The sequence below is a fragment of the Oncorhynchus tshawytscha genome, linkage group LG11 (genome assembly GCF_018296145.1).
Source record: "Oncorhynchus tshawytscha isolate Ot180627B linkage group LG11, Otsh_v2.0, whole genome shotgun sequence".
Classification (NCBI taxonomy): Eukaryota; Metazoa; Chordata; class Actinopteri; order Salmoniformes; family Salmonidae; genus Oncorhynchus; species Oncorhynchus tshawytscha.
The window spans coordinates 12116240-12140985 of record NC_056439.1 but is presented as its reverse complement, the minus strand read 5'-3'; the positions used below and the strand labels follow the sequence as shown (position 1 = coordinate 12140985).

Genomic DNA, 24746 nt, shown 5'->3' with positions numbered 1-24746 from the left:
AGATGCACATCGAGAGCATCCTGGCGGGCTGTATCACCGCCTGGTATGGCAACTGCACCGCCCTCAACCGTAAGGCTCTCCAGAGGGTAGTGAGGTCTGCACAACGCATCACCGGGGCAAACTACCTGCCCTCCAGGACACCTACACCACCCGATGCTACAGGAAGGCCATAAAGATCATCAAGGACATCAACCACCCGAGCCACTGCCTGTTCACCCCGCTGTCATCCAGAAGGCGAGGTCAGTACAGGTGCATCAAAGCTGGGACCGAGAGACTGAAAAACAGCTTCTATCTCAAGGCCATCAGACTGTTAAACAGCCACCACTAACATTGAGTGGCTACTGCCAACACACTGTCAATGACACTGACTCTACTCCAGCCACTTTAATCATGGGAATTGATGGGAAATGATGTAAATATATCACTAGCCACTTTAAACAATGCTACCTTATATAATGTTACTTACCCTACATTGTTCATCTCATATGCATACGTTGATACTGTACTCTATATCATCGACTGCATCCTTATGTAATACATGTATCACTAGCCACTTTAACTATGCCACTTGGTTTACATACTTATCTCATATGTATATACTGTACTCAATATCATCTACTGTATCTTGCCTATGCTGCTCTGTACCATCACTCATTCATATATCCTTATGTACATATTCTTTATCCCCTTACACTGTGTATAAGACAGTAGTTTTTTTTTGGAATTGTTAGTTAGATTACTTGCTTTTTATTACTGCATTGTCGGAACTAGAAGCACAAGCATTTCGCTACACTCGCATTAACATCTGCTAACCATGTGTATGTGACAAATAAAATTTGATTTGATTTGATTTGATTTGATTTGAAATGAGTGAGATAAATATACAGATATATTGACTACGGATCCTATTGTCTTTATAATCTTTCAGATAATGTTATTCTATTTGTGTGAACAATTGTCAGTCTAGAAATACTAGTAGTGGTGCAGTATGTGGTAACACTTACGTTACATTGCCATTATTACTGTGTAACTACTTATGTCATTACAGTGTAAAAAGTATTGTTGTAACTAATGATTATACTCAAATCCCATTTTAACTCCCTTTCCACCTCAATGAAACACTAATTCAAAATCTAATTCAAACCAAATCAGAACAAAATGACTACCAAAATGACTACCAAAATGACCGATTGCTGAATAAGAGGTCTATTGAGATGCACAGGAGGGGTTCATTCATTAGGGCACAACGTTCAGAGTGTTGCAGATATGAATAGAATCACTAGAGCTGATACAATAACCTATTCAACATGACAGACAATGGTATCTATTCTACATCATACATTTCTATCTGAACGTTCAGTAACGTTGCAACTTCCTGAACCAGCCCCAGGTGTATTGCCAGAGTTGTGTTTTATGTCACGAGTGAGCCAGGTGCCTGCTGGGTATAGTTGGGCCATTCGGCCTGGAACACTTCAGGTGGTGTGTGAGGCATCAGGGCCCGCTTGGTGTAACGTAGGACCACCTTTTGATTGAGGTGGCACACGGTGGGGCTACACAGGGTCCTCTGGGTACTCAGGGGTCTGGCAATGTGTCTCTGCCTGTGGGTCTTGGACTCTGCCCTCTCTGTGCCTGCATCCTCCAGTTTACCTGGGAATGGTGTATCATAAATAGACAGACAGACAGACCTCCAGAAATTGAGTGAATCAATCAACATATTAATTACTAGGTCAACGAATTATATTATTTGTCAGGACTTAACCTTGGAGACTCACCTAAGTCACAGTTTGGCATAATTTCTAGGGAATGATCTCTGTGAAGAGTAAACATAATATATTTTGTAAATACATTACAGGCTGTCCTTTTTGAATAGGTTAAATGTATTGGCCAGTGGGTAGCAGTATTTCTATACAGCACCTAGTGCAGGGGTGCACAACTTCCAGTTTTTGTCCAGGGGGAAGTAGCAGCCAGATATTGACAATGATTCAAGTGGCCAGAAGATTGTTATAGCAGGATGTACTATTTCTTGGCAGCATGGCAATTTCATGCTCCATGACATTGCATCATCATTCATCCAATTTCAAATAGATTTCCTTAAGAACTAGGATTTCCTCCCCCCACATGATCAATTTCTTTTTAGGCTGCATTTGGTTCTGGGGCTGTATACTGTGAAGTGTGCAGCCAACTTCCAATGTGCAATGATTCCAAAACATAATTTTTTTGGCTGTGATCCACTAAAAGCTTTTGCCATCTTCCAGTGACCCAAAAACAACCAAAATGTTTCAACAATCGATCCTCCCAGTAGACAACATTTGGCATAGGTGTCTTACAATGCCATCAATTTCTGGTTGGAAACACTAACCTGGCGGTATCCTCCTCACTGATCGATGCCATTCTGGAGGCAGGAGGGAGGTTTTGAACCTCCTTCACTGTCAGCTGCTCTCTTCCTGGAGCCTCATAGGCTGAGACAGGGTCCTTTGCCAGGGCGGAAGACAGCAGACTTAGAATCTGGTCCTTTTCTGGACAAAAGTAAATACCACCACAGGTTAACGCCATGACAGATCAATGTTTACATCCTGATGGATTGTAGTAGGGACTTGGGATTATGGTCCCGAATAACACTATTTTGGGGACTTTTAAAGTCTTTGTGTGAGTGTATCATATACTTTGTGTGAGGGTGTCTTGCATCTCACTCCTCTGCAATATTATTGGTTCATTCTGCCTGTGGCAATGCTAATTGCTGAGTCTCACTTTAATGTTGTGATAAAAATGTTTCTTGGTAATGTACCCTTTTGTTACTGTTCATTTGGATGGTGCTATCAAATCTCCTTTGGGGTATGAATAAAGAGCTATCTTATCTATCTAATCTTGTCTTTCCCTCTCTATGCTCTGCAGCTGGATTTCAACAACTAGAAAAGGGCTCTAGATAACAGTGACAGCATGCTAAATGGATTGGTGTATATGTGCAGTCCAGTGCACTTACCTCTTTGACCAGCTGTCAGAATCCATTGCTGGACATCTCCTATAGATTCAGTTTGCAGTATCTGACACAACATATCAATCACCTACAACATATAAGAGTATTCAAACTATGTCATAACGTGTTACAAGCTGTAACTCAAAGGCCATCATGAAGGCACCCTATAACTGAAACATGCAAGTTGCAATTGTTTTTAACATTCCTTGCAGTATGTTATACAGTATGCCAATGTAATAAAGACATTCAAATTATAATTTACTCTATCTGACAACCCACTGGGCACACACTGGTTGTATAAAGGTTGTTTCCATGTCTTGTCAATGAAATGATGTTGAACCAAGATGGAATAGATGTTAAATTGATGTCGTTACCCAGTGGGAAGTGCCTTGGAATTTTTTTTCAAACATGAATATCACTCGTGCTCACCATCAGCTGTAGTTTAAGGTTCCCCTCTCTGTCATCTCTAGACCCCCCGAGGGCTGACACACAGCTGGACTGGGGAAAGAAGGCGACACCACTGCCTGGAGGTCAGAGGGCAATGGGGTTACAACCAACAACCCTAATTCTAATATTAACCCTAAATCTTACCTAAACCTCAAACCAAAAATGTTTTTCACCAGACACAGAATGTACATCTATAACAATACTTACAAATGTTATAATTATTATTTTTTAAATAATGTGGGTATTTTACACCCAATTTCGATCTTGTCTCATTACTGTAACTCCCTAACGTGCTCAGGAGGTGAAGGTCGACTCATGCATCCTCGCTCCTTAACACCCGCCCCAACCACACTCCTTAACACCCGCCCATTTAACCCGGGAGTCAGCCGCATCAATGTGTCGGAGGAAATACCATTCACCTGACGACCAATGTCAGCCTGCAGGTGTCCGGCCTGCCACAAGGAGTTGCTAGAGCACAATGAGTCAAGTAAAGCTCCCCTGGCCAAAGCCCCCCTTAACCTGGACGACACTGGGCCAATTGTGCGCCGCCCAAAGGGACTCCCGATCTCGGCCGGATGTGATACAGCCCAGGATCAAAGCCAGGTCTGCAGTGATGCCTCTAGCACTGCAATGCTTTGCCTTAGACCGCTGCGCCACTCGGGAGGCCCCAAAATGATTTTGACTGAGATGGTTTCCTCTTAAGTGTTAGGATTACATTATTAAACAACATTTTATATTTTGCAGCAGTATGCAGCAGCTGGGGTTGGGGTCAATACAATTTCAATTCAATCCCACTCCATCTTTCTCTCATCGATGGCAACATCTGGAGTTAAGAGCTCTCCAGTTAGGATTCAGCCTTTCTTGTGGTGGAGTTGAAGTGGAATTTACCTAGACCTGGCTGGGCAGTATATAATAATAACATTTCATCTTCTGAAAAAATTATATTCCATCTCACCTCTTCCACCTGCTCCCAAAAGCCCTGCCCTCTCTGTCAACTCTCTCAACTCCTCACGCCAGGCCTTGGTCACTTGGAAGAGAACAAAAAAGCAGCAAATGAATTCTCTGCTAGCACTGAGGACAGGAGATGCTCATGTTCATAAGCCTGCAATAAGGCCTACATATGCCTTATTCAAGATCTGACAAACACGTGTGACACCTGCATACATGTGATTTCGATGTTTACACTGTACAGTACTGTGATTATTTTGTATTTTTTCCTGTACAATTATTTTCATTATGCAACTTAATCTCCCAAATACAATGTCGATAACAACACATGCTCACACACATATACAGCACACACACACATATACAGCACACACACACAAATACATACAGACATTTTGAGTGTCTTTAGGGCACCATCATGAACATAGTTTTAAATCATTGTTGTTTTCCATTCATCTTCCCTACCATTTTATCATTTGTATTGAATAGGCTGCTTTGTGCAGCAGTTGTAACATGATAGGGTAGATGGATACAATGAAGTGCTTAACCGCCACACTGATATCTGGTTACCTGTAGCCTGTAGCAGAATGCCCTAGAGTCTAGTAGGGGCTAGAGTTTCATTCTCACTCTACATGCCTCTTTTACTTTCAGAAACACTATAATATCCAAGGCATAACATGCAGCTAAAATACAAGATCAAAATAACGCCATTGTAACTTAGTTTACCAGTACGTAGGTACATTATAGTTGTAAACACAAAATAATGTACAATAGGCTACTCCACGGGAATACAGCTGGATGCAGCAGGGCAAGAACCAAAGCACATCCATTTGACAAGAGAACTACTTTGTTACTACACCAGATCACAGGATCAATAGGGCTGGTTTTGTACATAAATGACATCATCATAAAAAAAGAGAGAAAGGTTCATATTTACAGAGACTTGCTGTATTGAAGGAGTCTTGCCAACTCCTATGGCCATTGACATGACACAAACAGATCTGGGGCCAGACTGCCAGAACGTACATAACCTCAGAGAGGGGGAATCCGTCTGCTTCAGGGGGAAGAACTGGAGGCCCGTGAGGACGTCAATAGGGAGGTAGGTGCTGTTGGTGCCGATGGCCGCTGTCGGTATGTTTGACTGCAACACCAGATTCTTCTCAAGGGTCAAGACCCTGCCCAAGCAGTACTGGGGAAACTGGCCAAAGGTGACATCATTGACAGCACAGATTTGTTTGTCATTGATACCTGTGCAAACAACAGACATGGATTAAAAATGTGTTATATGAAGGATGGAGGCATTGTTGAATTATCTGTAAATTCAATAATATTGAGGCACTGTACCAATGCTACTCATCATCTGCTAGGTGGGAATGTGACTCAACTATTAGTAAATGAATAGACACTGTGTGTGTGTGCGTGCGTGTGTGTGTGTGCGCGTGTTTGCATGTGTACAAATGTGCATCCCTCTTTATGTCTCTGGGTGTATCAAACTAACCCTTGATGTGCCTGACCCTCTGTGGGTGGGGGTTGTTCCTACAGAAGAAAGGGCTGTGGCTGGGCACTCCGAAGCGGGCACTGCTGCGGATCACTCTGGGCTTGTGGCATAGCGGGCTATCCTCTGCCACTTTCAGGGACACAGTGGTGAGCTCACGATTACCCAGGGAGAAGGGCGAGGTGTGGGGATGGCTGGACACACTGAGCTCTGGCCTGGTAGAAAGGTCTCACAGTTAAAGTATAGTGGTAAGGTAGGCTAACTGTGTGTGTGTGTGTGTGTGTGTGTGTGTGTGTGTGTGTGTGTGTGTGTGTGTGCGTGTGCGTGTGTGTATGTGTGTGTGTGTGTGTGTGTGTGTGTGTGTGTCCTAGGCTACCTGGCTAAAATGCTTGCTCGCTAGCCTAACTTCCTTTCATGGGCAACGTTAGCTAGTTAACATGAGTGTTCTACATCTAGATAAATATTGAACTTATATCTTCTCAGGCTAGGGGCACAATGTATAAATTAATGGTTGGATCACCTTGATAATCATTGGCCGGTACAGAGAATTAAGTAAAACCACAAGTCCAAATCCCTTTCTCCATCAATGGCTAATTTAGGAAAGGGTCAGTTTTAGCTAGCTAGCCACCGGAGGACAACAACACAACAAGATGTGAAAATTCAAGTTGTTTCTGTCAATTAAGTATACTCTCAATGAGATTTGACGCCAAACCCAAACTGGATTTCTTTTTTTTACCATTCACAGTTGAGCTCACTCAGTTTAGCTTAACGCTGATTGGCTATTATTTTATACTTTTTTTTAATCAAGGGAGGCCAAATGCTCGCTTGCCCCAAGGGCGCCCTCCTCCTATTTACAGTGAAATGGTTCGGTCCTGCCCCCTAACCAGGCGCGAACAGTACTTGCTAGCAGTGAATTGCGAGTGAGGAGTGCCGGTGGAGCATCATGTCTCAGCTTCCTAAAGAAAAATCTGGCTTCCAAAAATGATCAGAAAGAAAAGAAAGACAGGACAGAGAAAAGAAAAGAAAGGGCGACAGTATGTCACCCAATTTTTCACAAAGAAAGGTGGGTGTAGTCCGTGAGTGGTGGAAATGAACCTGTTAGCTTAGCCCATAGTGAAATAGGCTACTTTTGCTCCCCTAGCATTAGTTACTTAATATCTTAATCGATCTTAATCAATGCAGGCAAACTTTTAGCAAGCTATTCATACTAAATCAGTTGTCCCTGAACCTGCCTGGTGCCAAGGCCAACAGATGCAGCTTCAGGCTCCGCAGCCCGGTCTCCCCATACCTCTAAACCAGCCCTACTCCCATCTGAAGTGTTTTCTACTGCTATGGACAGCATCATAAGGACACTAGGTTCCACACCACTGCAAAAATTGTACGATAATTTTCTGTTGTTCTGAAAGTTGGGCAGATTAGTGAGGATAAAGTCCCTTCTGTGTGCCAACCACTGATCATGAAGTGTTCCACCTGAACACTGTATATGCTGCCCTCTTGGTCTCCTGAAAGTGTGCATTGCTTTATGTATATTTTGCACACTGCCTGTGACTGTTGCTTGTGGCGAGAGAGCTTTCAGTAAGCTAAAACTGATTTAAAAAACTATTTAAGGTCCACTATGTCCCAGGACAGGCTTTGCAGGGCAGGCTTTAAGTTATTCATTAATGTTAAGATAATTTTACCATTAAAATCACATTTAGACTGTACAAGATGGCCTTTAGCACTTTTCTTATAGAGGGTATCAGTCTTGCATCAAATAGTGAATTCCACTGTATGCAGAATGTTGCGTGCATGTCTGCGCAGTGTTATATTTTCACAGCTCACTGTCTGTAGTATGATCTAAAATAAGGACGCGCGACAACAAGGTTCTAGCCCTCGCATGTCCTACATAGGTATGGATACCCCCAAGGGACATCCTACTACATCTTCCTCTCCCATGAACAAGAACTCAACATGCATAACCACTGAAGCATAACTGACATGCAATTTGGAAACCAGTATTATTCTCTAACATGCTACTTCCCATCCTGAAACAGTATGAAAGCATTAAATCACACAGTATGTACATTAACTTAGGTACAGTCTCTTTTTGCTGGGTATGGTCCCCAACAGTATGTTTTCTCTTCACGTAACATAGTCTTTCAGCCACTCTGGTGGCTTCACATCCCTTTTTGCACTGCTGCACTATCTGTTGGCAGATGTGGTCTCGTTGTTGCTCCTCTGCAATCTGCTGCAGTTTGGTCTGAGATGCAGGTAGACTGTCCCTTATTGCATTAATGGACACCTGTACCTCACCCACTAGACATTGCTCCTCTTCGGATAATGGACGTTAAATTGGGGCCCTGGAGAGTACATCTGCTGTGATCAGTGCCTTCCCTGGCACATACACCATCTTGTAGGTGAACCTCAGTAATCTGAGGCGGAGGCGCAGAACTCTGGGAGGCAAGTCGTCCAGTGCTTTTGTCCCTAACAGAGCCAACAGTGGTTTGTGATCAGTCTCTGCTGTAAAGTGCAGGCCAATAAGGTATTGGCTGAGCCTTTCACATGCCCATGTGATAGCCAACGCCTCCTTCTCCACTTGAGCATATCTTTGCTCTGTGTCGGATAAGCTTCGGGAGATGTATGCTATTGGATGCCACTCCATGTTGTCCTGCATCAAGGATGATGCATCTGCTGATACTTTTGTCTTAGCGTGGGGACGGTACTGGGCCAGCACTCTCTGTGAGGCCAGATCTCCTTTGATTTTGTCAAACGCTACCTGTTGCATGTGACCCCATGACCAGTCATTCTCTTTGGCTAGTAAGTCTCTCAGAGGTTTGGTTGTATCTGAGAACTGTGGGAGGAACTTACCCACATATGTGGCCATGCCTAAGAAGGTCCTGACTTCAGCCACATTCTGGGGTCTGGGCATATCTGTGATGGCGCTGATCTTCTCTGGTTCCGGCTCTATTCCAGCTGCACTGATTTTGTGTCCCAAGAACAAGACCTCTGATTGTGCAAAAGTGCATTTTTCATTGAGTGTCAGGCCAGTCTCCTGGAGTCGGGTCAGAACTGCTATGAGCCTTACATCATGTTCTGCTCTGTCCCTTCCGCACACGAGCACATCGTCCGCGTGGACTATGACGCCACGCTGGGACATGCGTCTTTGGAAATGCTCAGGACCGGAAGCGATTCCAAATGGCAAAACATTACAACAGTAACGGCCAAACAGTGTTATAAACGTTGTGAGTGCCCTACTCTCTGATGACAGCGGTATCTGCCAGAAACCTGAGCGGGTATCCAGCTTTGTGAAGATTTGTGAGCCATCCAACTGAGCCAGTGACTGCTCAACTGATGGTAAGATGTGTCACTCTCTGCAGAGTGCCTCATTCAATTTAGTCATGTCCACACAGATCCTTATTTCCCCATTGGCTTTTGGGACCACTACCATCCCTGCACACCAATCTGTGGGACTCTCTATTTTAGACACCGCCCCAATTTCTTCCATCCTCCCCAACTCTTCCTTTACTCTGGCCAATAAAGGGATAGGTACCCGGCAGGAGGTGGTAAGGGCATAGGGGACAGCATCCTCTTTCAGGCAGATTTTATAGTCACCTTCTATCCTTCCTAGACCAGAAAACACTTTGGGGAATTTCTTTTTGAAAACCTCACCTGGGTCCTCCAGTTCGCTCACTCTCTCAATGAGTTGCAATGCTTAAATTGCTGGCAGCCCCAGCAACGGTGTGGCTAGAGAGTCAATGACGAAGACAGGCTGGATGGCACTTTTGTCTTTACTCTCCAGTTTAATCACCAAGTGCCCTACCACTGGTAAAATGTTATTACTGGGCCCGTACAGTTTTTTGTTTGTAGAGAGCAAAGGGCCATCTCTGCTATAGCTATACAGCCTAGTTGGGATAGCTGTCACTGCTGCCCCAGTGTCTAGTTTAAATGACACAACCTCCCCATTGAGTTTATTGTCTGAATGCCAGCCAGCATTGTTTTCCTTTACTTCTCCCAGAAAGATGCTGTCCTGCTGTACCTCCTCTGAAACCTCATGCATTTGCTTTAATCGACAGAGCTGAAAAGTGTCCTCTCCTGTGACATTTCCTGCATTCCGCATCCTTTGGAAAGGGGATTTCCCACATTTGCGACAAACACTTGAACTAGCTACTGGTGCTGTCTGTGATTGTTTTCTCCACGTCTGTTCTGTGTTCCCCTCCGTTTTTTTTTTAGCTCTGTATGAAAATGCATGTATTTCCCCACTCTCTTCGTTCTGCAAGGAGCTGCTGTCGCGCAGTATCGTCTGCTGTCTTTTCACTGTCTCACTCTGCCTAACCTGGTTTACAGTTTTGGACAAGGTAAGCTGGGAATCCAACTGTAACGTTTCAGAAAGTGATATATTTCTTATTCCGACTACAATCCGATCTCGAATCAGCTCTTCCCTGAGCGCGCCAAACTGACAATGTTCTGCTAGTTTGTGAACAGCTGTGATAAAACTGTCGGTGGTTTCACCCTGCTCCTGTTTGCGCATATTAAACCTAGCTCTCTCAAAAAATAATGTTGTGTCTCCCTACAAAATGCGTTTCAAAACAGTCTTTAACGGCACTGTAGTTAATTTTCTCTTCCTCGGCCAACGTTGAAGCATTTAATATATCCTCGGCTTCATCACCCATAGAGTAGATCAGTGTATTAACTTGAATGCTACAGGCGGCAACAACGTCATACTCTTTTGGAACAGACTGCATCAGATAAATGGCCTACACATACAGAGACAGAGGGGCGCTGATGCTTTCTCCGGTGAGATACTGTACATTCAGCCTCTTGTGAATTGAAGGAAAATGATAAAACAAAGAGAGACAAAATATACATTATTTTATGTTATTTAAAAAAAAAAAGATTGGTCAATTTTGGGGGGAAGCATGGAAGCCTTATGAATACACGCCACTGCCATAAGCCCATGGATCGTGAATCTTTCTAATACGTTTGATTTTTAATCAAATTAAACGAAACACCATACATCTGTTTTTTTTAAACAAACAACAATATTTCTAAATTGGATCTGGTCAGAGGCATGATATTGTTCCATGAGCATGAGGCAATGTGCGCACACTACGCCTAAGGGCTCTTTGGAAGGAGACACACACTGCATTAGCATTTCGGAAATGCACTGCATGTTCAACCCATGGATAATTGAACATTGCCCAAACGTTATAATAAGATTAGCCTACCATCATCGCCTGATATGGCCTGTTAGCGACTTTGCCACGTAAAAGGTAAACAAACGAATAGGAAAATAGCCTAGGGCTGCAAGCGGATTCAGCACCAAGGACAGCGATCGGAATTCCCACGATTTGACAGGTCCAACAGATGAAAGTGGAAGGTGCCGTTTGTTTTTTGAATGATAAAGGAGACACAATAAGAAGTCTATTGTAATAACTTGGTGTTTCCTAAACAGACTTCCTACAGTCACAGACATCTTCCATTCAATGGGCATCGCACACAGGCCTAATGAGTCCACACTTTTCACAGAAGCTGAACGGGAATGTCTGTTGACTGTTTTGCTGCTCGTGATACTTAAATACAAAATGTGTTATATAGGCTACTGACAACTGATGGGATTGACTGATTAAATGGTCAGTAAAGCAACAAGAGAAGAGGGTGGGTTTTTGTTTTTCTACCAACTTATTATGCAATACAGTAGGCCTACCATCTACATTATTTGAATTTGATCTCGAGTGTGACAGGAAATTATTGTGTTACTGTAAAGTGGCCATGAGATCACGTTTTAAATATTCATAACAACCATGAGCCTTAAAAAGCTCAAATTAACAAAATGTTGGGAAGAAAAAGACCATTTTTAAAGTAGGTCAGTAAAAATCCAGTAGGTTATATGAATGACAGATAAACAGAAGACTCACGTATTTTCCCTGAAAGGTTCGAAAAATGGTCTCTCTGACATTTTGAAGAATCAAAAGATCTAATGGGAAGTATAAAAACATTGTCTAAATGAGTTTCAACAGAAATTCGCACATTGAGCCTACAGCCTTTAAGATGACAATCACAATCAAAGAAAAAGCCACTACATGCAACAAGTGGAGCTCACTTGCACTTGCCTTTGTGCCTTATTAATGTGGCCTAGCTGACAATATGTATTGTGTAAAGCCAGCACACATTGACAACCTACAGCCCCAATGCAACTCGATCACAAAATACAACCCATCAATACCTAATTAATCAGTATCCCCATTGTTTTATACGTGTGGAATAGGTCATTTACGTAATTCATCAGTGAAAATACCTTTTCGAAGTCAAAGGAATGTTCCATCTACTTCCGCTCTTCAGATGTGGAGTGCTCCATAAATCCTTGGACTACATTGGCTCCATTGGAATTGACGCCATGGAAACGTGACGCGCGCGAAATAAAGACTTGATGTTAATAAAGGCTTGATGACGTTGAACAGATCTGCTCTATCAGAGTCCTCTCTCACGCTGGGCTGCACCCAGCTGTCACTGTATGCATGCTATTCCATTTTAACGTCAGCCCATCTCAAAAAAACTGCTAACGTTAGCTAACCTTACAAGACAGGATATTTAATTTATTTGATTATTTATTAATGTATTATTGTGTATATGTTGATCTTACACGACAGTAAAAAAAAATGTTTTGGAAGTAAATGTGCACTTTTAAATTGGGTTGACTACATCTATGAAAAACATTGCCATAGCCTATAGTAAAATCGAATTATTGTATAGCATAAGAGATTCTCTGAATAAGGGACCATCTATCATAGAATATTTAGGACTGCAGAGACTGTCACAAACTTTAGCTTGCAAATGATCTAGCAAATTCGATGACTTGGAGGTTTAATCTCAACCCTACCCGCAACCTTACCCAGGCCAGGTAGCATTTGAAAACAGACCCTCAAGCCTTCAGGTCTCTTGTTCGGAAATTACATTGTTTTGATAAAAAGCAGTAGTGTAGCTTAATGAACACTTTAAATTTAATTTGACTTCTGGAGAGAAAAAAAGTTTATGATACTGCAGTACAGTTTAATTGATTTGAATACTATTACAAAGCGTCACTTTGACATCACTGTCATATCATTACACACGCAAACCGTTCAGAACTCCATAACAATAATGAACCTATCCAAGGGCCTAGAGTCAACTCACCCCTATTTCAAAAAGCACCAGCGCTGGCCACCAGTTCAAGACATAATATACTTTGAATAAACAGCGACTGCCTTTCAAAAGCAATGAATCCCTTTGAAAACTGACTATTTGTCATCGATCGAACAGCATAAACCAATATATAAATCTATGCACTCACTACTATAAGTCAGCGCATCTGATAAATAATATAAATGTAGCCACACTAGGTAAGGGTGTCTACCTAATGGACTGTTTGTGTATGGTGTTTAAGTCTTCTGGGGGCAGTGTAAGGAAATTTGGATGAATGATGTGCCCTAAATAAACTGCCTGTTACTCAGGTTCAGAAGCTAGGATATCCTTATAATTAGCATTGGATAGAAAACTCTCTGAAGTTTCTATGTCTGTGACTATAACAGGCAAAAATCAATCTTTAAATTAATTTAGCACCCGGCCATTCCTATGTTGGCCTATTGAATTTCCAACCAAAAAGGACCCAGATTGCAGTACCTATGGCTTCCACTGGAGGTCAACAGTCTTTATAAAATGTTTCAGGCTTGTTTATTGAAAAATGAGCAAGAAGTTGTAGTTTTTCCAAGGTGTACCTAATTAGAAAATTAGTCTTGATGCACGCGTGAATGAGGTGTGCGCTCTTCGTTATTTATCTTCCCTATTGAACATTCTATTCTCCATCTTAAATTTGAGCATTTATTTAGATGTTCGAGTAACTGAGGATTAATTAGAAACATCGTTTGACTTGTTTGGACAAACTTTACCAGTAACTTTTTGGATTCGTTTGCAAGCACGTTGAACGAGTGGATTAGTGAAGTCAATGGTGCCAACTAAACATACTTTTTTGGATATAAAGAAGGACTTTATAAAACAAAACGACCATTCATTGTGTTGCTCCCTTGGGATTGCAAACAGAGGAAGATCTTCAAAGGTAAGTGATTTATTTATTTTGATGTGGGGCGCTGTCCTCAGATAATCGCATGGTATGCTTTTGCCGTAAAACCTTTATGAAATCTGACAACGCGTTTGGATTAACAAGAAGTTAAGGTTTTAAATGATGTAAGACACTTGTATTTTCATGTTTAATATTACGATTTTTGTATTTTGAATTTCGCGCTCTGCAATTTCACTGTATGTTGTCGTAGGTGTCCCCCTAGCGGTTCATGCACCCTAATTAAAGGTGAACTCCACCTGCTGATTTGACCTTGTTTAATGGCTCCTCAAGGATTGCTTCCAGCCAAGACAGAAGCCAAACATTAGTTGGTTTCATACAGCTACCGTGCCAATAGACATTTTGTCTGGTGCTAATGGGGCTACCTTGGCAAACATGTCAGAGTGGTCATACCTTCCTGTGTGGTGTCCGGTATACAACAGGAGTTCCCTGATCCTGTTGCAGAATACACAGGGGTTTTCACCCCCCATATTGACTGATACCATTCAATAATTTTTAAAAAGACAATAAAAGTAAAATGAGTCTAGTGCAATTTTAATGTTGAGTGCCAGGTCTCTCTCCATTCAGAGGTATCAGTTTCAAGCCCATCTGTCATTCTGGACTTCATCACATCATTTTGCAAGTCTCCATGTGCTTGCAAGTTAAATAAAGGTTAAATAAAAAAAATAAAAAACTTGCTCCATACACATTTCTGTGAACCAATACACACATAGTCACTATTGTATTACCAATGGCAGTCAGGACAGGCTCCCGAGTGGCACAGCGTTTTAAGGCACTGCATATCAGTGCTAGAGTTGTCACTACAGACCCTTGTTCGATTCCAGGCTATATCACAACTGGCTGTGATTGGAAGTCCCATAGGGCGGTGCACAATTGGCCCAGTGTTCTCTGGATTAGGGTTTGGCCGGGTAGGCTGTCATTGTTAATAAGAATTTGATTGTAACTGACTTAACTATTTAAATAAAACAAATATATCTGACACACAAACATATAGTACGTTGCAGTTTGAACAGGTCAGACTAAACCTACCTAATTCTGTTCTTCCCATCAATGATCATTGGTGATGCTGGAGAGGAGGTTTTTGCCAGAGCCCCATAGCCTGTATGGCAGCATAGATCAGCTACTGGTTGGCAGGGTTGGGGAGTAAGAGATTACAAAAAATGGTAACTGTAATACGTTACGAACAAAAATATTTTAATCAGATTACTGATACTTTAAAAAAAACTAGATGATTACTTTGAGTATTACTTTTAAATTCCGAAAGGAAGTTTACGAAAAATATATATTTGTCACAAATATGCGCTCTTGCAACAGCTGCACAGTGCGGATCCCAGCCTATGGAATAAAAGTGGGGCTTTTATTGCTCAATCATCTGACCTCAACCGAATTGAGTTGGTTTGGGATGAGTTGGACCACAGAGTGAAGGAAAAGCAGCCAACAAACGCTCAGCACATGTGGGAACTCCTTCACGACTGTTGGAAAAGCATTCCAGGTGAAGCTGGTTGAGAGAATGCCAAGAGTGTGCAAAGCTGTCAGCAAGGTAAAGGGTGGCTACTTAGAAGAATCTAAAATATATTTTGATTTGTTTAACACTTTTTTGGTTACTAGATGATTCCACATGTGTTATTTCATAGTGTTGATGTCTTCACTATTATTTTACAATAAAAAACCCTGGAATGAGTAGGTGTCTAAACTGGTACGGTATCCATTGATTCTTGAAGAATATAACTTATAAATGCCTCATGAGCTTAGTTCAACTGTCACACTCCACGAGAGCCCAAAATATAAGCTTGTTTTTCTCCAATGTTTGTAAACATTGTACATTTAAACAAACACCGTATGGCCTCAAAACATGGTTAAAACAATAATGTGATATCATGGACAGTCAGTACTTGCATCCATAGCTCTGTCTATTAATCTGAAAGTGGTTACATTTCTCCAGGCCCATCCCTCAGTTATTTACCAAAACAGAGGCAGGGCGACCGTTTTGTTATTGTTTCATTTGTGGATTTGCCCTTAAAACAGCTGCATATTATCAAGATGTCAAAGTGTCACCAACAAAAAGGTAAACAATAGGCCTATAGCTAATGCAGCATATGGCATTCATTTTTCACATGTAAATAGCACTTTTCACTTATGCTCAAATCTGCCATTCCTTGAGCACAGCATTTATTTTTCAACTCAAATCAATGAGCCCATTCCTAAACAACAGAGTAGGGCTGGCTAATAAGTCCTTTGTTGTGGGGTTATGCGCAGGTAAAACAATTTGGCCAATTTATACTTCCATATTTCCAAGTCCGATTCTTGAAGATCAAAGGAGTATAACATGTATTGAAATGACTGAAATTCTGATAGACTTTGGTTTTTAATGTAAAGATATAATTTCATTATTATATGTAGTAGAAAACTATGGGTTAAAAGAAATCTAACATGTAACCTTTATTTAACAAGGCAAGTCAGTTAAGAACAAATTCTTATTTACAATAACAGCCAACCCCAGCCAAACCCGGATAATGCGGGGCCAATTGTGCGCCGCCCAATCACGCCAGATGTGATACAGCCTGGATTCAAACCAGGGACGGTAGTGACACCTCTTGCACTGAGATGCAGTGCCTTAGACCACTGCGCCACTATACTTTTCCACTCGGGTAAATTATAGTGAAAAAATATATGAACATAACATGTAAAGTGCTGGTCCCATTTTTCAAGAGCTGAAATAAAAGATCCCAGAAATGTTCCATATGCACAAAAAGCGTATTTCTCTCAAATGTTCTGCACAAATTTGTTTACATACCTCATAGTGAGCATTTCTGATTTGCCAAGATAATCCATACACCTGGCAGGTGTGGCATATCAAGAAGATGTTTAAACAGCATGATCATTAAATCAAATCAAATTATATTTTATTTGTCACATACACATGTTTAGCAGATGTTATTGTGGGTGTAGCGAAATGCTTGTGTTTCTAGCTCTAACAGTGCAGTAATATCTAACAATAGTATCTACCAATTTCACAACAATACACACAAATCTAAAGTAAAGGAATGGAATTAAGAATTTTGAAAATGTTTATTTTTACATTTATTTAACTAGGCAAGTCAGTTAAGAACAAATTCTTATTTTCAATGACAGCCTAGGAACAGTGGGTTAATTGCCTGTTCAGGGGCACCCTTACCTTGTCAGCTCGGGGATATGAACTTGCAACCTTTCGGTTATTAGTCCAACGCTCTAAACACTAGCCTACCCTGAATATATAAATTTTTGGGCGAGCGGCATAGACTAAAATACAGTAGAATAGGATAGAATACACTATATACATATGAGATGAGTAATGCAAAATATGTTTAAAAAAATAGTTTTTTATTATTTTTTGTTTGTTATTTATTTATTATTATTGTTATTTATTTTTTTGTTTTTTTATTACAAAAAAACACAAGGAAGGGGTAACATTAAAGTATTAGAACATGGACAAACAATACAGCATCAAGACACTATCAAACATGTATCAGTCTTTCCGCAACAGAGCCATCCTTATGTGTGAGGGTGCGTGTGCATGATAGTGATATATAGTATATGTCCTAGACTCCTTTTTCATGATCACAATCTTGAGAAACCCGAACCCTCCATCACACCCTTTGAGTTCCTTTGTCCATGACAGGAAATTATTTTACCACCCCATTCCTTTTTCCACGCAACATCATCTAAGGATGTAGAGTAAGTTTCCTGTAAACAGTATATGTTATATTCCTTTTCTTGTCACCATGTAAAATCTTATTTTTTTAAATAATCTGCCAAACCGTTACAATTATAACTAGCTATACTTATTTAAACCCTTACCATAACTAGATACTATTCTCAGGCTAAATTGACCATAATTAGTGCTTGTAAAGTTACTGCCATCAGAGATATTATGAAGGTCAAAACTAGAGCTTTCAAATGTCTGATATTTAGAATTCAAGAAATAGGTTCTGGCAATATTTGTTTTATTCCATTGCCTGTTTGCCTGTAAGCCAATGCCACAGATGTTAGAAAATTGAGACAAATGATGTGTCTAACAAATCTGAGTATGTTGATGTGTATGATATTGGATATGATATAATGAGTGTGTATGATGTCTGTATAAGGGTAAGACTATAATGTGTGATGTCCAAATAAATAATAACTCTGCCAATTTGCAGGTTTGAGTGTTTATGTGTGTAACATGTAGTGCGTATAGCCTTAATATTCATAATTGTAATCCATATCGTATCACCGTCATAGTTGCATTATAATTACATTTAACATCATTGAAAAACACATCCCAGCATTTCCATAGCAATTGACGTTTCACATGATCATGAAAGAGACCTTGCATTACTATAGAGACGGCTTCACTACAGTACAAATGTATTCCGTACAATATGTTATTATTCCCCAATGCACCTATTCTGATATCTTCCCCTTGCTTGTTGTAAACATATATAAACGTGTAGACAAATACATAAAAAGATAGACAAACAATAAACACATTAAATTATAAAACAGTTCTCGACAATAGAAAGGGAAAGAAGAGAAGAGAGCGAGATCAGGTGTGTGTGTGTATAAGTCCGTATGTGTAAGCAAGCATGTAGTTCAGTACGTGTGTGTTCATATCCACTTCATAATGTTCAGATATTTTAAACAGTTCCCATACCTTCCCTGTAGAATTTAGTACAGCCATGGTGTTATGGAGCTGTCTCGGAATAGCTTTCCATCTATAAAGAGTTTGTCCACAATGATAAAGGCACGCCTACCATCCTTCCTTTGTTGTCTTTGTACCGGATATAGTCTCTTACAACGTTCGTTTATCTCCTTTGGAAATTGGTCATTGAGACCGAATTTGGTCCCTTTAAGTTCCCTTCCTCTGCTTTTGATCAGCTCCTTTTGTTGGTAGTGTTCAAATTTTGCGATGATCGGTCAGGGACCCTTGGTCTTGTCTCGCCAAGCTCCAAGTCTGTGTACCCGGTGGAAAGCCACCTTGTTTACAGTCTCTATAGGAAGTTTAAAGACGGATTGCATTAATTTTCTATTCGCGCTCTCTGGATTTTTGGATGCGTCCTCAGGAATACCAGAAAAAAATTGATTTTCACGCATGCTACGACTTTGTATGTCTAGTAGGGTCTCCTTCGTCACCCTGTTTTCCCTGAGGCCATGTTGGAATCGTGTATTTTTACCTTGGCTGTGAGTGTCTTGTTTTCTCTTTGGAGCTTGAGAACTTCACTCTGGCTGAACTCCAAACTCCCCCTCAGCCCTGCTACCTCCTCACACAACTTTTCCATTGTTGCTTGGATTCCAGCCAGAGCCCTAGCCTCTACCTCAATGGTAAGTAAATTGTCCGTGTCTATAGATTAATCTGTTTTTCTTTATTTTGTAAAGGTGGTCGGATCTTTCCACGAAGGAGTATGTTGTTCCTCCATAGCGTAAAGCTGTTGGTACTCGTCGATTTCCCTCAGGATCTCCTTGGTATCCTGATTGGCTCTATACTGCAACTAGTTGTTTTACGAAAAGATAACAATGAGTCTTTCCCACGACGACGACAGGTGTCTGTAGTACAGCCAGTTAGCACTTTCCACGCACAAAAAAGGAACACAAACTTGCAGTCCCAGCTGTAAAGGCTAACCGCGTTGTGGAATCCTTAGTAACAAAACTTTAGTTACTTTAGTTAACTTTAGTTACATTATTTAAGTAACTAGTGTTCCATTATTAAAGTGGCCAGTGATTCCAAGTATATGTATATAGGGCAGTAGCCCTATTGATGACTATTTAACAGTCTGACTATTTAACAGTCTGAACAGTCCTTGAGATAGAAACTGTTTTTAAGTCTCTCAGTCCCAGATTTGATGCACCTGAACTGACCTCGCCTTTTGGATGATAACGGGGTGAACAGGCAGTGGCTCGGGTGGTTGTTGTCTTTGATGATCTTTTTGGACTTCCTGTGACATCGGGTGCTGTAGGTGTCCTGGAGGGCAGGTAGTTTGCCACCAGTTTTGCGTTGGGAAGACCGCACCACCCTCTGGAGATCCCTGCGGTTGCGGGCGGTGCAGTTGCCGTACCAGACGGTGATACAGCTCAACAGGATGCTCTCAATTGTGCATCTGTAAAAGTTTGTGAGGGTGTTAGGTGCCACGCCAAATTTATTCTGCCTCCTGAGGTTGAAGAGGCTCTGTGCTGCCTTCTTCACTACACTGTCTGTGTGGTTGGACCATTTCAGTTTGTCACCGAAGGGTACAACGAGGAACTTGAAGCTTTCCACCTTCTCCACTGTGGTCCCGTCAATGTGAATAGGTGGTGTTTCCTGAAGTCAACGATCAGCTCCTTTGTCCCGTTGATGTTGGATGAGAGATTATTTTCCTGGCACCACAGTCTGAGGGCCCTCACCTCCTCCCTGTAGGCTGTCTCATCATTGTTAGTAATAAGGCCTAATACGGTTGTGTCATCTGCAAACTTGATGATTGAGTTAGAGGCATGCATGGCCACGCAGTCATGGGTGAACAGGGACTATGGGAGGGGGCTGAGCATGCATCCTTGTGGGGCCCCAGTGTTGAGTGTTTTTTCCTACCTTTACCACCTGGGGTCGGCCCGTCAGAAAATCCAGGACCCAGTTGCACAGGGCAGGGTTCAGACCCAGAGCCTCAAGCTTAATGATGAGCTTGGAGGTACCCTGGTGCTGAATGCTTGCGGTGGCAGGGTAGCCTAGTGGTTAGAGCATTGGACTAGTAACCGGAAGGTTGCGAGTTCAAACCCCTGAGCTGACAAGGTACAGATCTGTCATTCTGCCCCTGAACAGGCAGTTAACCCACTGTTCCTAGGCTGTCATTGAAAATAAGAATTTGTTCTTAACTGACTTGTCTAGTAAAGGTAAAAAAATGCTGAGCTATACTCCATGAACAGCATTCTTACATTTTCCTCTTGTCCAGATGAGATAGGGCATTGTGCAGATCCTTGACTAGTCTCTCAAAGCACTTCATTATGACAGAATTGAGTCAATTGTCATTTAGTTCAGTTACCTTTGCTTTCTTGGGTACAGGAACAATGGTGGACATCTTGAAGCATGTGGGGACAGTAGACTGGGATATGGAGAGATTGAATAGGTCCGTAAACCCTCCAGCCAGCTGGTCTGCGCATGCTCTGAGGACACGGCTAGGGATGCCGTCTGGGCCCTGTGTTATCCTCAAAGCGGATGAAGGTGTTTAGCTTGTTCGGAAGCAAGACGTCAGCGACGTGGCTGGTTTTCCCTTTGTAATCTGTGATTGTCTGTAGACCCTTTCACATACGTCTCGTGTCTAAGCCGTTGAATTGCGATTCCACTTCGTCTCTATACTGATGTTTTGCCTGTTTAATTGCCTTATTCCCTCCATAACTACAGTTTGTATTCGGCCATATTCCCAGTCACCTTGCCATGGTTAAATACGATGGTTCGCACTTTCAGTTTTGAGCGAATGCTGCCATTACACAGGTGTACCTGGTGCTGGGGACTATAAAAGACCACTCTAAAATTTTCAGTTTAGTCAAACAACACAATGCCACAGATGTCACAAGATGAGGGAGCTTGCAATTGGAATTCTGACTGCAATGGACAAATGCTCACCTTCCATGGCTAGTGGCACGCTGGAGAAAGTGTGTTTTTCACAGATTACTCCCAGTTTCAACTGTACATGGCAGATGGCAGGCAGCATGTATGTAGTCGAGTGGGCAAGAGGTTTGCTGATGTGAACAGAGTGCCCTGTGGTGGTGGTGGTGGGGTTGTTATGGTATAGGCCAGGGGTGGGAAATTCCAGTCCTCGAGGGCCTACTTGGTGTTACAGTTTTGCCCCGGCTAACACACCTGACTCCAATAATCACCTAATCATGAATTTCAGTTTAGTATTTAATTGGATAATCAGCCTTATTTGCTAGGGATAGAGAAAAAGTGTGACCCCAATCAGGCCCCCGAGGGCTGGAGTTGCCCACCCCTGGTATAGGCAGACATAAGCAACGGACAACGAACACAATTGCATTTTGTCAATGGCAATTTGAATGCACAGGGATACCATGACGAGATCCCGAGGCCCATTTTCATGCCATTCATCCGCCTCCATCACCTCATGTTTCAGCGTGATAATGCGCGGCTCCATGTTGCAATGTTTTTTTTTTGGCCCCATTGGACCTTTAAAACAAATTTTCAGCAATTCTACACATTTTGCCATGGGGTGGATAGAACTTTTTGCAGTTTTAAAACATTTTCTGCCATTCTACACATTTTGTAATGACTTATGCCATGTTATTATTATCTGAGTGAGAATGACTAACAAAGTCAATGGGGGACCCCTGGATGTCAGAGCCCCTGGGCACGTTCACTGCATGCCCGGTTGGTGTTCGGCCACGATTACTACAAGTTTAGGTAGCTGGCTAGACTAACTACCAACCTAAAATGTGTTAGCTGACATGGCTAATTGAGTGACTGCCAGTGACTGATAAGAGAAAAACTGCTTCTGCACAACCACATATCGAAATGGCACCTGGTGCATTCTACTATTCTTACTCTCAATAGTAAGTTGAGACCCTCGACTGAGTTACGGCCGATGTCACTTATGCCTGGAACCGGCCTTGGCTGAGTCAGTTATCACTGGATGGTTACTTCGCCAATGTAGTTTGTGTACTGTCACTGATTCACCTGCAGGTGGAGACATTTAGCAGGAAAAGGCTAATGATGTCTGAGATGACACAGTTTGACAGATCTTGTTCAAATAAAGTTTCAAAGCAGCACAACAGTAGGCTGAATCAATCTGTTAGCCTCTTAAAACTAGCCTAACATGCCATTTGACAGTCTCATAGGCAGACGTCCAGGCCCTTCTTACATTGCCAGAAGAAGAAAAAAGAAAAATAATGATGAATTGGGCAGTGGTTCATGGTCAACAAACATGTTACCTTTTACACAAATACATGAATGAATCACCTCTCAGACCCACTAATACAAAGCAGCATACATTTATTTTGACATATTTAAAACTTCTTACTATCCAGTTATTTACATAATTTCAAACACATATGAAATGAAAGTACAGAACATCATGATCACACCTATGGCACAGGGGAAAAGTTTGTTTTTGAGTTGTGAGATGGCGCAGTGAAAAGTACAGACCTACATGCAGTCCCCCAAAAAATCAGTCAGCATTTGCAAAATATGTGATATTATTACTCTATACCCCAAATAGGGACAGATTTACTTAGACTGCATTGTGGAGGCTGCTGAGGGGAGAACAGCTCATAATAATGGCTGGAATGGAGTATATGGAATGGTAAATTGAACATGACAATGAAATGCAACACTTGTCTGAAATAGAGTTAGTTCATGGTTATTGCTAGTCAATAGGCTGGTATTAGCAACACACATTCTCTTTAGAAACTGACACTTCACACAGTATGGCATGACATTACAATACATGTTACTGCTACAGCTCCGCAGGCTTTATAACAGTGTACGAAGTGCTACCCAGCCAATTCACTCCTTACTGGTAACCTAGATATAATGTACAATACATCAGACATCATAACATTAAAGAATACAGGTAGGAGAACCAATGCCCTATGAATAGGCATGCAGTGCATTTCCAGAACCACCTCAGCTCTATACTGTACATGACCAGAGCCATATCGACACATATGTTTGGCTCCTATATACATACATGTGGCTTTGTACACGACCCTTCCAGGCAGTGTTTGACACAGCCATATGTATATAAAAAATAAACTCTTACAAAAGTATTATACACAGAGCATAAAGGAAGCAGCGAGACTCTTCGTTTTGTACATTTCCCAAGTGTCCTGATCTTCTCCCTTTAGAAGGTGGCAAAACTGAAGAGATCTGCATGAGAGATACGAAATCAAATCAATATTTCATTGAAATGTCACATATGGATGAAAGATGTGGGTCAAAGTATGGTAGTTAATCTGAGCATGATCAAATATAATGTCTTAAGGACACTAAACTAAGACCCAAATCAAGAGAATACAACGGTAGCAGGGAGGACTTATTTCACCTTTATTTATTAACTATAGTTTTATTGGTTCCCCAGACATATTTGTCTTTAATAGATGAGATTAAAAAGATTCCGGAGTCTAGAACGATTGTAGAACAAGAATAAAGGGGCTTACCTTCGTTCCAACCTTTAGTTTGCTTGAGATGTTTCAGGTAAACAAACTGATGTGTGACGGGGGAAAGTGAAAATAAATTAAAAGAGCACTCACCAAACCTTGGGTTTATATTTTAAATGTTTTTTTCAATAGATAATCTCTACGCAGAGTCAACAAAACATCAACAGTAGTTCATCCTGTAGTACCAGGTATGACCACCAGGTGACATAATTACACTAAAAAATAAAGTTATCAATTGTGGTTCTTACCAGCTCTCTCTCACTACTTCAATGTCGCTCACTAGATTCTGTGCTAAACAGATCCCAAAAATCTGAAAAAGGGCACAAAGATCAGGCGGGATATCTCTACTTTTGAACGGCTACTGTGGTGATAGATCTAGTTGATTTCAGTGTTTCATGGTCAGTTTTATGATCAGCAATACAGTTTGTTTAATGTCTAAATTCTATTCTCAGACAATAACCTAAGTCATCATTTAGTAGCAAGTACAGTTCACAACCACATTCACCAGCATAGCCAGCTATGAACACAAAAAGCAGATAAACAATGTTTCAAGACATCTTAAGAAATTGAGCATTGACACCACTCTCAAATAAAAAAGAAAACCTGGCTATTTCAAGTACATTCCATTCTGACGACAAGTC

General features: G+C 41.5%; 2 protein-coding genes across 4 annotated transcripts in view; both read right to left on the bottom strand.

The window, feature by feature from the left end:
• Positions 1–869: 869 nt before the first annotated feature.
• LOC112234347 lies at positions 870–9000 on the bottom strand. The gene is made up of 10 exons (XM_024402403.2): positions 8215–9000; positions 8025–8103; positions 5868–6092; positions 5396–5617; positions 4377–4448; positions 3404–3498; positions 2981–3062; positions 2360–2516; positions 1773–1810; positions 870–1647 (listed from the first exon to the last, which is right to left on the bottom strand). Exons 1-10 carry the CDS (start codon positions 8998–9000, stop codon positions 1412–1414), a joined length of 1992 nt encoding a protein of 663 aa, XP_024258171.1. The 3' UTR covers positions 870–1411.
• Positions 9001–22922: 13922 nt separating this feature from the next.
• LOC112234412 (tetraspanin-5) overlaps positions 22923–24746 on the bottom strand; it is a 30097-nt gene continuing 28273 nt past the window's right edge. For all 3 annotated transcript variants that reach the window (XM_024402513.2, XM_024402515.2, XM_024402512.2), the window contains 3 exons: positions 24354–24415; positions 24106–24151; positions 22923–23815 (listed from right to left, as the gene is read on the bottom strand). In XM_024402513.2, the coding sequence (XP_024258281.1) occupies positions 24139–24151; positions 24354–24415 (75 nt within the window). In that variant the 3' untranslated portion in view covers positions 22923–23815; positions 24106–24138. The remainder of the gene's footprint in view (positions 23816–24105; positions 24152–24353; positions 24416–24746) is intronic.